The sequence below is a fragment of the Neofelis nebulosa genome, chromosome 2 (genome assembly GCF_028018385.1).
Source record: "Neofelis nebulosa isolate mNeoNeb1 chromosome 2, mNeoNeb1.pri, whole genome shotgun sequence".
Lineage (NCBI taxonomy): Eukaryota > Metazoa > Chordata > Mammalia > Carnivora > Felidae > Neofelis > Neofelis nebulosa.
This window is the reverse complement of record NC_080783.1, coordinates 2,155,061-2,168,086: the sequence shown is the minus strand read 5'-3', so window position 1 is coordinate 2,168,086 and position 13,026 is coordinate 2,155,061. Positions and strand designations below refer to the sequence as shown.

The 13,026-nt window shown below is 60.1% G+C and overlaps 1 protein-coding gene across 7 annotated transcripts in view; it reads right to left on the bottom strand.

Moving 5' to 3' along the window:
* HDAC4 (histone deacetylase 4) overlaps positions 1-13,026 on the bottom strand; it is a 288,401-nt gene that overhangs the window by 58,005 nt on the left and 217,370 nt on the right. For 6 of the 7 annotated variants that reach the window (XM_058699317.1, XM_058699332.1, XM_058699300.1 and 3 more), the window contains 4 exons: positions 10,405-10,536; positions 7,033-7,145; positions 2,227-2,343; positions 1,937-2,135 (listed from right to left, as the gene is read on the bottom strand). In XM_058699317.1, coding sequence (XP_058555300.1) covers positions 1,937-2,135; positions 2,227-2,343; positions 7,033-7,145; positions 10,405-10,536 — 561 coding nt within the window. The remainder of the gene's footprint in view (positions 1-1,936; positions 2,136-2,226; positions 2,344-7,032; positions 7,146-10,404; positions 10,537-13,026) is intronic. The other variant, XM_058699324.1, reaches the window with a different exon arrangement.

The window sequence follows — 13,026 nt, the reverse complement described above, 5'->3', positions numbered from 1 at the left end:
GTGGGACTGAGAAACCAGACAGGTACTTTTCTTCTGGGTCTCAACGACCACTTTAAACATCAGGGGCCACACGCGGCCAGTGCTCCGGCTCAGGACGGCAGTGCTCTGGGCGGAGAGGGCTTCTCAGGCCCTGAGGGGCAGGAAACCCGGGCAGGGGCGGAGCTTGGAGGGTGATCCCAGAGACCCGAATCAGGGCCAAGTTCACAGGGAGGGGGTTGGGAGGGGCCACGAGAACTGGGAAGGACCGACTGCGCGGCCTGGGGGAGAGGAGAGAGACTGCCAATTAAAAGCCATAAAACCAAAAGTAACCATCACGACCACACAACTAACACCTGAAGGGGGCTCACCAGTGTCAGGCCCATCCTGCACTGACACACACCTCACTTAACCCCGAAGAAACTCAGCCAGGCAGACACTCGTGTTACCCCTGTTTCACACACGGGGATACTGAGGCACGGCACGAGGGAAGACTTCCCAGGTCACTGAGCTGGGAGGAAACGGAGACAAGACAGCCTGTGCTCTGGGCCACGGCCCTGCCCCCAGCACCTGCGGCCGGTGTCCGGGGACCGGGAGGGGCCTGCAGGTTCGGGGGCGGGGAGGGCAGTGCTAACAGGTGCTGGACCAGAAGTCGTGCCCCAGCCAGTCTCACTGCCACAGGCAAGCCGTCAGCAGCTGCTGCCACAGAAAGGGCCACCGGATCACACACGAAGGGCAGAAGCAGCAACGTGGCCAATCACGAAGGAGTCAAGTTCAGCAAGTTTATCAGAGAGGTGAGATTTACTTAAGACTGTCATTTAAGTCCTGTGGGAAAAGGCTACTCCCCACAGTCAGTAGAGTGGCCGACTCTTGATCCCAGGTTCAAACCCACCCTGGGCATGGGGGCTACTTAAAAACAAAAAAGTTACTTCACAGGAAGCTCAGGGATGTGCCCGAAAAATGCTCTTTAACGGTGGGTGATGAGCAGACGCTCGGGGACCGGGGGTCACAAGGAGGGTCAGCTGTAGGTTTACATAAATGATACAGGACAGAAACTCAGGCATCCTTCACTGCTCTTGACCCCGGGCCCTGACTCTGGGTGTCACACAGACTCAGATGCGATTTCAGACGGAACCCTTGAGCCCCGGTGCTCATGACCCATCATCTGAAAGGCGGGGAGATGCCCGGTGACGCTTCTGCTCCCCCTCAACTCTGAAGAGGGCGGTGACCCCGAATTCAACCACTGGGGGGCCCAGACAGAAAGACAGACACACACACCCACAGATGGAAGCCCGCCATCCACACGGACACACAGGGCAAGATGCGGCCCCTCACGCCCAGACCGGCCCCACGGCTCTTCAGGACCAAGTGCTGGAGAGAGACCGGTGGGCACAAGAGACATTCACCTGCCCGCGGCCCGCATGGCCACAGGTCGGGACCCTGACCCTCTCGCACCTGCACTTCCCACCAAAGCGTCAAGGAGGTCATATTAGATCACAACCGCAAACAAATCAGCAGACCTCCAGGGAGCTGAGCGTGAGGCCGGGTGCTGCAGACGAACAGCAGGTACCTCCCTGTTCCGCAGCAGACCCCACACCTTCGTCCCTCCCAAAGGAACAGTTGCCGTGCAAACCTCCGGCTACATTTCCTGACTTATTCCTAAGTGTGAGCGTCCCTTACGCGGGGCACACGACAGACATTTCCACCACGAATGGGAACTGACGATCTACCAGAGTCGTCTCCCCTTGTCTTGACCCAGATAAAAAAGCAGACGGCAGAAGCCGTCTCTCTGGAGAAGCTTCCAGAAGGTCTAAGCGACACCTGCTTTTACTCTGTCTACCTAGTTTTGTAAGTGAGACTCGGTTTATCGACTCCCACGCCTTAACACTGGAGAGGCGTGGCTAGAAATTCGGGGGTGCAGACGGGCCTCCCCGCCGGGCCCCGAGCCGACCGTGCTCACCTGTGACGAGGGGCGTCTGCGCAGGCGGCTGCTCCAGTAAGACCATGTGCTGTAGCAGCGGGTTGTGTGAAGCCCCACCGTCCCGCTCCAGGGGCGCCGTGCTCAGGTAGGGGGTGAGGTGCGTGCCGGGAAAGAGGGAGATCCGCTGCTGGAGGGCGGGGAGAGTGAGCCTGTCGGCCTCCTGCGGACCTGCCGTCCCCTGGAGAGGTACAACCGTGACGCCCGGGGCCGAGGGCCCGTGACAGCCCCCCGCCCCCGCTGGCCACGCAGACCCGCCGACGCCTACTCACAGCGGAAGGGCCAGTGGCGGGCAGTCCCAGCGTGATGTTGGGCAAGGACGGTGACGTGTAGAGGGGGAGCGGGGCCACGGAACCTTCTCGAGTCACGAGCCTGTGGGCCAAGCTGGTCTGCAGACAGAACACATGACGCCGTCACACAGCCTGCCAGCGACAAGCGTGGGCCACAGACACCACGAGAAATGACAGCTGAGAGCGCCTCAGGGCAGGCCACGCGGAGTCCCGAGACGCTACAGTACAGAAACACAGTGACAGGTTACAGCACAGAGGTGGCACAGAATTTCAAAGCAGGTCACGAGCCCCGAAACATGGATTCACAATCCATGACGCTCTCGTTTTTATTCACATTGTTTAATCATCGTAGACTATCAGGAAAATCTAAGATAACGTGTTATAAAATACGTTTTTGGTTGGGAATGTCATTTTAAATATAACATCAGAGGCAGAAACCAGAGAAGATATTGCTTAAAAAAAAAAATCCCCTTTGGACGTCTGGGTGGCTCAGTCGGTTGAGCATCCGACTCTTGATTTCAGCTCAGGTCATGGTCGCACGGTTGTGAGATCGAGCCCCGCGTCGTGCTCCATGCTGAGCCTGCTGAAGATTCTCTCTCTCTCTCTCTCCCCCTTTCTCCGCCCCTCTCCCCTAAAAAAAATCCCCTCTCAGAAAAGGCAAATAATAAATAATGGTCACGGCAATATGGGCAACACGTAGGACAGAGAAAGGTATGTAAAGAGCTCACAGATCAAATAATAATTAGCAAAAGTGCTCGTCAAAGGCAAATTACAAAGAACCAGTATTACGGGAGAACTCCTGAAAAAATTACTCAAAACCATCAGTAATCAAAAAACATGTTTAAATACCTATCAAGTTGGCAAAGATTTTTAAAACTGAGAATACTCTCTTGGCCCCGAGGAACAGAAACACGCTGCTGGGCGGGTTTATCAAGCGGTGCACTCTTTCTGCAGGAAAACTGGGCAATCCGTGTCAAAAGCCTTAAAAATTTATCTAACTTTTCATCCTAAAACTCCACTCTTCGGGTGGCTCTTAAGAAACGGTGCCGGGCAAAACCAGAGATGGTCCCAGGAATGTCGTGGCCGTGGTGCCCACGGCAGGGAAGGGCGGCGTGTCCGTGTCCCGGGTGTAGCAAATGAACCACACTTATGCACCGGGTCCTTGGGAGGCCGGGAAAAATCTGGATTGGTTGGAGTCCCACCGATGATGTGTTGTTAGGCTGGAAAAACAAGGTACAGGATGGTCTGCTCGTTCAAAAGCAGACAGTGAGGGCTGGAAGGACAGACAGAAAAGGGGGAGTGGGAGCATTCTCTGAGGATCTGAATTACCGTGCTATTTAACATCTGTTTGCTTCTAGAAAGAATATTCTTCCCTCCAAAGGATGCTGTTTTGTTGGCCACAACGCCCCCTGTGGAGTAGGTACTTGGTCAGTGTGCCGAACCACGGAGCAGACAGACAGAAGGAACAAAGGACTTGGCCACCAGGCCGGCTAGTGGGAGGCGGCAGACGGAGTCTGTGTAACAAAAAACTCACTGGAGTGATGGACGTGTGACCAGTCTCCTCTTAGCTCCTCTCACAGTGGGGCACGTGACTAATGACGAGAAACGTCCAGGTGCCTTAAAATGTCACATCCGAGGGGAAAATTATGCGCTGAAAGCTATCATCAAGTGGCCGTACATGGGGGTGCACCGGGTGCCGGCCCGGGGAGGAAACAGCCTCCTCATCTGCTGGGGGTTCGGGGGGTGGGGAGGGGCTGCCTGCGGCTTGCCTCGGAGACGCTGGGTGTGGTCCCAGACACCACAGCACCAGTCCGTGAGCTCACTGGTCTCCCCGTGTGCGTGAAAGTTGTGTTTACAAGACACTTTAGTGTGTCAGGTGTGTTAACAGCTTCATGTCTACAGGAATGTACAGACTTGAGTTAAAACATTTTATTGCTAAACAATGCTAACCATCATCTGAGCTCTCGGTGAGTCAGAATCCTCTTGCTGGAGGAAGATCTTGCCTCGATGTTCACGGCTGCTTGGTGGTTGTGACCGTTTCCTAAATTAGTCAACAACGAGGTTGGTCTGGTACATCAAGTGACTCCTCCTTTCGTGGACGATTTCTCTGTGGCACGTGATGCCGTTTGACGCCATTTTACGCACAGTAGGAATCTTTCGACACCGGAGTCCGTCCCCTCAAACACAGCCACGGCTCTATCAGCTCAGTGTAAGCATCTTCCAGGTCCTTTGTGGTCACGTCAACAGTCTTCACGGCATCGTCACCAGCGGCAGATTCCGCCTCAAGAAACCGCTTCCCCAAGAAGCAACTCCTCCTCCGTTCAAGATTTCCCCCAAGACCGCGGCCACACACTCGGTCCCATCATCAGGCTCCGCTTGCGATTCTGGTTCTCTTGCTGTTTCCACCCCGTCGGCAGCGACTTCCTCCACGGAAGGCTGGTGTCTTCGGTTCGTAAGAAAGGGCAACACCTGTGATGTGCGATAAAGAGACGTGTGCCTGTACCGCCTCACGGCGTGTGTGCAAATATCCGTAACTCGCAGGATCCCCAAGGTGCTGTTTAACGCGGTCGTATTTCAGCGTCCTTTGGAAACACACACACCTTACGGTCTCTTTGGACGCCATGAGCGCAAACCAGGAAGGAAAGCGTTTTTCGCGCAGGGGCGCCTGGTGTATCTTGTCTTGGAGAGACCACAGGGCTACAAAGCATTCGCTCACCGTGACCCTGCACAGTCACGAGCTAACGACCACCATGGAAAGCACTTTGCCCAGACAGAAAAACTGTTGGTCCCAAGTAGAAGAAATACCAACACGCTGTGCCGAGGAGAACATGATGGAGACGGCCAAGGAAAGCACGCACCACTGGGCTGTAATCACCCAGGGACGAAACGAGCAAACGTCCTAATGTCTGCAAAGTTATAATTTCCTCTTTATAATCACTCTATTTTTTTTTTTTTTTTTTACCTAATTTATTTTTAGAAATAACAGCCTTCTGAGAACTGCTCGGAGGCTGACTGCCCGCGTGCGCGACGCTGGCGGTCTCCGTCCGCGGGGCGACAGGCTCATCAGCTCCCACGTGCTCCGCACAAAATCGGGGCCTGGTCTCACGCCCCGCTTCACACCGGGCCTTCTGGGCTGGAGGGAGCTGCCTTTCCAGGCCCGGGGCGCCTGCTTCCGCCGTGTGTAGGCCGCGGACCTTGTCCCGGCCCGGGGCCCCTGGCAGAACAGCAGTGAAAGGAGGCGCTCCGGCGAGGACCCACGTCGCCCTGCGCCCGAGGGGGTGCAGCCAGAGGGGGCGTCACGAGGCCTGCGAGTTCTCAGGAGAGGTCAGCTTCTAACAGCACCTGAAACCCCCAGAGGTCCCCCGGCGGACCTGACCGTCAGAGGCCACCCCTGCCCGCCAGAGGACGGTAAACGGGATGGCCCCTTCCTATCGGTGAGTCTGCAGCAGCTCAATTCACATGAACACGGGACTTGTACCTCAGCAGGGGCAGGGGGAGACCTGGGGGGGAGCGGAGGAGCCAGCGCCAACCTTCGTTCTGCCGCGTGTTTGTGCGCACGGGTGTCTCCAACAGGGGGTGGAAAGGCTCCGCCCTGGCGCCCACGCACCCCGAGTAAGATCTGTCAACCCTGCGGAAGGGGAGGACTCGTTGCTAAATATCTAGGGGGAAAGTTAAGGGACTACGTGTACTCAACCGCACCCTCCTGTAGGTCAGCAGGAGCTCAAAAAGAACTGAGAAAGACCTCCCACCCGGCGGGGCCGTCGGCGGCATGAAGCAGCCGGCACTTCGGGCTCCGTTCACCGTGAACTCCGCAGCGAGGCGGCTCCCCATGCAGGGCGCCCCCAGCCCGTGGCCTTGCTCGATAGCGTGAAGTTCCCCTGCTCTTCCTGGGCACCGGCCAGAGCCTGCCTCTCCCAGGCCGCACAGCCTGCTGTGTGGAGGCGGGCTGCTGGCCGGCCCTCTGGCCCTCTGGCCCTCTGGCCCCTGGGCCTGGTGCAGGGCTGGCCCGAGGTAGGAGCTCCAGGGACACTTGTGCAATAAGCAGCTGGGGCAAAGAGAACGAGGTAGAAAAAGAAAGCACGGAAGGAAGGTCCTGGAAACCACTGCCCGGAAAGTCACCCAGGTCTGGTCAAGGGCACAACTGGCAGCCAGCCCCGAGCCCCTTGTCTCCCCTGGAGCACCCGTCCTCTCTGCCAAGTGCTTCCAGAACCCTCTCTGTGCCCACGCCCCTCTCCACCTGTGGCACAGCTGGGGGCGGGGGCCTGACCGTGTGTCTCAGGCGCCTCTGAAACGCCAGCTCTGGGGTTCCTAACCATCTGCTCGTGCTACTCTGCTCCCCCACGACACACGGATGTGTGTTTGTTGGCTGACGTTTTAACCTGCGTATTTCTAAAGCAACAATAAACACTTTGATTCTCTTCCAACGGTTCTCGGCCACCGTGCAGAGCCCCAGGGGCACACAGCAGCGAGGCATCTAGGACCCCATGGGCCCACGCGTCTGTGTTCTGAATCGGCCGGATGAAACGTGCTCCGAAGGAGGCCAGGAGGAAAGGCTGGGTTCGAAGCTGCTCTCCCATCTGGACACGGGGCTCACATTTGCAGGAGAAGCAGTGGTCAGTGGCAGGAAAGAGGGATGAGGTCCCAACGGTGCCCCGTCCAGGGTGCCTCCCGACCTCAACCGTCTAGGCCGAAGGGCACCCGCAAACCTCGGTCACCTCAAGGAAACCAACTGTCTGAATGCGCCAGGCCGGCGCAGGGAACAGAAAGGAACGGAAAGCCCTCACTGACCTCGGCGGGGATGCTCGCGACGGCGGGCGCGATCCCGTTCTCGGTGCTGACATTCCCGGAGCTGTTGTTGGGCGAGCTGGGCGCGGAGCCCGGGGCGCTGCTGCAGGCCGAGTCTGTGGGGCGGAGAGACATCTGTGAGCCACGCTCTGCGCAGAGGCTCTGGGCGAGGCCGTGGCAGGTGCCCACCCGGGCCTGGGTGCCCGCTGAGGGCCTCCGGGGGACTTCTGCTTCCCACCTGCTGACTGGCACAAGTCACATCATGAAAGAGCCTGACCGCGGTCCCCGAACAGGGGCTGTGAGGCTAATTCCCTATTTTCAGTTTTGCTACTGACTTCCTGGCGAGCTCTGCACACGTACGGCTCTGTGGAGGCCCCGCCTGAGCCTTTTAAGCTGTGCACGTTACCGACTTTATTCCTCTTGAATCTCGAGATGATCCTCTACACCAAAAAGATAAGCCCTTAAACGCTCAGCAATAACCTGACAACAGAAGACCGGGAACCACAGAGGCCAAGGAACTCTGAATAGGGAGAGGTCAGATTTTCCGTGCTCGCTAGCAAAGCCACGGGCCGCCGGGCTCCTTTGGAACGAAAGCCTCTTGCTTTTCCTGGGCAACATCAGACGCCCAGGGCAGGTGCCGCCAGTGGTTGCTGTGACTGGTCGGTGTTCCCTGGAATCGCACGCTAGTTTATCCCGCAAGTAACTTTAAAGGTACGGGTGGATCCGCCCTGCTAATTGGGCCCAGGCCTCACGGTGACTTGCCCGAGACTGAGGAACGTGCTCACCCTGCCCCCTTCTCACCGCCACCGGAGCCGCCGTGCCACCGGTGTCTGTGGGAGCGTCTCTTTAGCTCTCTCTGGGTTCTTGTGTTGTGGGCATCGTAACAATGGCCTCACCACGGACTGTGACCTCTGTGGTCCCTGGCCCTCTCGACCGACCGGCTGTCGGCCCGGCGACACCCGCTCGGGCTCGCCGTGGCAGCCTGGCCACAGTCAGGCCTCCCAGACAGTGACGTGAGCTCAGACCGGGTCCCTGCTGCCCCCACACCAAATCCAGGGCTTACTTCTTCACCGGGGGTCACGGCTCCTTATGCGTCACGGGACTGGGAGCCGCTGAGAAGGGCCCGGGGGGAGGAACTGCCACACTTTGTGCACAAGACAGAGCCGCCTCCTCCTGGCCGCCTGGCCCTTGGGGGCGGTCCCCGGTGCCCCGCCTTGGACGCCATCCCTGCTGCTCCTGCCCCAGACTACACGCCGGCTTCCACTGACTTCCTGCGAACGTGTGTCCCCTGCAGGGCCACCAGACAGACCCTCTCGCGCAAGCGGGTGAGAAACTGGGGCAATAAAGATACACGTGCGGCTCTTCAACCGGTTCCCACTCAACTACGTGGATTACTGTTCGCTCCGCTTGCGGGAAAGCGGTGTAAGAAACGAACACAAGTGCGTAACCGTGTTATTCGCATCAGCACGAGCGGGGCAGGACGGGCACACAGAAGACAGACTGCAAGGAAACACGCCCCACAGTGAGCAGCAGCGGCTCTGCTTAGATCTCTGCTCCTGCCGCACGCGCGGCTTTAACCACCAGGGAGAAGCAGCCCGGGCCCCGCCCGGCCCCGCCCCCACCTGGGCCCCCAGCCCCGCCCCCCCCCCAACACACACACCGGTGGGCCTCCTCCTGCACCGCCACGCACCCCTGCGGCAGAACCTGCACCACCTTCCTTGAACTCCTTATTCTGCCTTCTGGAGGGTCAGCTCTACCCCGGCCGCCTGGGGTCTGTGGGGCCCAGAAGCCCATCCCCTCTCGTCTCTCTGCCAGCTGCACTTATCCGCCCAGTGCGCCCCCCCCCCCCCCGCCTTGCCCGCCCCGGACTCCTCTGCGGTAGCACAACCCGGGACCCGTCGACTGGGGTGGGCACGGTCTGGCCTCTCAAGTCGGATCCTGAGCTCCGTGGAGGCGAGGACCCGTGCCCCCACTTTTACGTGTAACCTGGTGCGGACTCACGGTAGCATGAAACCGTCACGGGCTGACCACGTGAACACAAGAGCCGGCGCTCAGGGAGAAGCCTGCCCACGGCCCCGCCTCACCAAGTCCGTGGCCAGAAATAACCGCACGGGCTCCTCCGTCCATCAGGGCGGCCGGCCCACGCCAGGCACCCGTCAGAGGAAACACAGCTGCACTCACAGCCTCAAAGGGGGTCCCCCCCAGCTGGGGAGACTCCGGGACTCCGAGTGACAACGCTCTTCTCCTCAGACGAGGCCCGTCTGTCCTCGACGGACCCAGCACAGAACCCTGCGCCGAAACACGAAGAGCTTCCGCTTTTCCCACAAACGCTCGGAGGCAGGAGCTTACGTCGGGGGTGTCTTCCTGGCTAACGGGCCCTGGAGCGCAGCGGGACAGGGCAGGAGGGCCCCACAAAGCTCTCACCTTAACTCAGAGGCGCTGGAGCTCCGACCCGTGTGCGCGGCACTAGCCGCTTCCACACGGGGAACAGCCCCGGGGAGCCCCCCTCCTCCGGCCCTGAGAACCTACCACTGACAGGCCGCTACCTAGAGCCTTGCCTCTCAAAGGAGGCCCTGTGCTTGCCGCAAACACGGCTCCCGCCCGCCTCGCCCCCAAGCCACTTCTGAGCAGTGCCTCTCTCGGGGTGCTGATTTCGGGCACGTGGATGGGCGCCCGCAGGAAGCGGGAGCACACACTCCGGGCTGGGGTGTGCCCTTGCAGTGGGGCGCAGCCTCAGGGTGGGGCCCACCCTCGTGAAGTGGGATGCGCCTGGGGCCGGGGTGGGCCCTCTGGAAGCGAGGTGCACCCTTGCAGTGGGGGGCGCGGCCCGGAAGAGGGGAGCAGCACCCGCAGGAAGGAGGGCGCCCCTCAGGCCCCGGGCTCTGCCGGGGGCGTACTTCTGCGTGTCCACCACTAGGTGGGGGCCGAGAGCAACGCTCATGGGGAAAGTGGAAACGAGCGGTCGCCCTCCTCTCTCTCCCTCCCACCCGTGGGACCCCTGCCCCGTGGCCCAGACACCGTGATGGGCGGTAGCAGCTCACAACCGTGTGATTCACCACGGACGGGGCAGGATCGGGGGACCTCAACTCAAAACTCCTGAAAACACCCGGTGCCACGTCAGACAGGACTGCCCTGACCGTACCCGGACCGGTGGACGCCACTTTCCGTGGCTGAGGCCCGGAGCAGACAAGGGGCGTGGGGGCGTGCTTAGAGACCCCTGCCAGGGCACTGGCTGTGGCTCTCGGACGGCTGGCGCCCCGGGGACAAGGAGCCATGCAGAGACGCAGGGCCTCGGAGGAGGTCTCGGAAAGGCTCGCAGCAGCAGAGCCTCGCGGAGAAGGTGGTGGCCGGGCTTCCACGACTCACGGGACGTACCTGTGACATCCAATGGACGCTTCTTTAGAGCGGTAACCACGGGCCCGTCTTTTCTGCGTAGCAGCGGGCTGCTCCGTCTTTCGGCCACCTTCTGCTTTAGCCTGGACCGCAATTTCAAATTGGGTTCAGAGGCTGCACAAAAAGGAGACGTCGTTATAGTCAGACACTCACGACGGGGACCAAGTTTATCTCACTGGTAGCTAAAAAAACCATGCACATCAGGTCAATATCCACTCGACCCTGCTGTGTTGTTGCAGGGCAGAGCAAAGGCAGCGTTCCTGAGGCCTAAGCAGCATCCTTTCAGTCCCACAAGATGCACAAAGGCCATCGGACGCCTTCGGCTCCGTTTCTTCGGACAGGGTTACCTATCTGTGCTGGTCGTTTCGGGGCGTCGGCCCACAAATGTTGTTATGGCTTCTATGGTCTCCACTTCCTCATTCACCTGCGTATCAGAAATTCCTCCCACGTCTAACCACCTGGGAACAAGCTGCTTGCTGGGGCTCCCGGCGACCTCTGCCAGTGGCCGCCATGGGGTCCTAAGGCCAACCAGTCCTCCACACCTGCGTGTAGGTGAACGAGCCCATCTCCCTCAGAGTCCAGCTGAACGGGGGACACAGGTGTTTCGGCTTGGTCTGATTTGTTAACGGCCCTGTGCTGTGCAGACCTGCAAATCTGAGCCCACAGTGGTTCCCAAGCCTCTGCACCCGGAGCCCAGACCCCCCCGCGTACCCATCGAGCTGCACCTCTGGGGAAGTGGGGGGCACCCCAGTGCGAGCTGCCTGGGCAGTGCCTTACTGCACCCAGAGGTGCCCCGTCCGGACGCCTGGGCAGGAATCTCCAACTCCACGAGGCCACCAGCTTTCAGGGCCAGGACAGGGGTAGGAGCACCACTGGGAGACGTTGGCGTTCTGGGGTTTTACTCGACTGCTTTCAAGTTCCTACGACTTGTGTGTTTGCAAATTAGCTCGTTTTTACCTTTTTGTTTGTTTGTTTTTAATCAGCACCCCTGCTGTTTTTAATCTTTCTGGAACAGGAAGTTCACTGCTCTCCAGAGTGCCACGCAATGCAATGGAATTTCCCTCTGGAATCAGAACTAAGACGACTGGGTTTTAAGAAGCAGGCCACATGTGCATCTCAGGGGCACCATGACTCCGACCCTTGGGGAGCGTGGAGGGCGGGACAGTGGCCTGGGGACCCCACTCCCTGAAGGAGGCCGGGTCTGTGGGCCCTGGAGGGCGGAGGGCACGGCCGGGCACCTGAGTGCGGCCTCCTGGAGGAATCGAAGGTGTGTTTGAAGAAGCTGCCAGAATGCTCCCGATGGTCCCCCTGCTCTGGAGGGTGTGAGGCAGGGATGGGGCCCTTTCCCCTTTGCGGTATCTGGGCTTAGAGCGGGTGCCCGTCCACTCGTAGGACTTCCGCGGCCAAGAAAAGCGGGAGGGGTTCACCTTCTCCACAGGCGGGAGGATCCACATTCGTTGCCTTCACACTTGTTTTGCGGGCACTGCAGACTCATGTGTTTCACTCACGTCTGGGTTTGCGCTGAGTTTCTCAGCCTTATTTGACGTGAGAAAAAGGCCACAACCCCATGTGGCTAACAGGCAAGAAAACAGCAGCTCTTCTCATGCCACCCAGGTCTTTGCTGTAAGGACACCAACAGTCCTTTCAACAACCTTCTGTCCGAGGAGGGGTCGGCAGCTGCCCTCGAGACCGCAGGACAGCGTGGCCCTCGGCGGGGAGCACCTGGGGACATGGGGTGCAGGGGTGGGGGCGGCAGGGTCACCATGCTCCCGACACCCGGTCGAGCGACGGCACCGGCCGGGACCATCCTCCCCGAGGACCCCAGGTTCCCTGTGACCTGCAGCCTGTGCCGGGCAGGCCCCGAGCCCATTCCCACCGCACGCGGCTGCTGGCCCCCCTGTCCGGACCGTGGGACGGCCGCACTCCCCTCACGGTGGCCCCTGAAAGGGTTCTGATCATCTGTCTCTTTGCTGGTCTCCCCCTTGCCCGTGCTTGAACATGAAAGCCAGGCCGGTCTGAAGGACTTGCCCCGCCTCCTGGGAGCTCAGCACACTCCCCCCACCCGCCCCCCGCGGGCCCCCATCTCGTGTGCGGTGCCCAGTGCAGAACGGAAACGAGGGACACTGTGTTCAAGAGGTCAAGCGTCTCATTTAAGATGAAAGCAGGGCATTAAACTGAGCAGGGTGTGCCCCGCCCCGCAGCCCAGCTTAAGGCACCAGAAGGGCTCCACACACATCGGTCTGGGCCCTTCCCTGTCCCTCTGGGGCACCCGGGACCGCCTCCCCATGGAACCCCCAGGTGCAGGACCAGGGGCTGAGCCGCAGGCTGGGGACCAGGCGGGAAGGGAGGCAGTCACCTTGCAGCGTAGGTTCCGGGCCGGCTTCCCCCCCCCCCCCCCCCCGCGCCGCCCCCCACGCCTGCCCCGGGACCTTGGCTGGGCTGCGAAGGGCTCTGAGGTGCAGCAAAGGCCCTCCTGCCCTTCCTTTGCTCTGGAGAAGGCACGTTCTCCGGCAGCCGCGGGTCCAGGCATTGTGCGAGCTCGAACGAATCGTGCGGACCCCACAGGGGAGACACGGTGACCCCCACTCCGGCCATTCCTAAGCA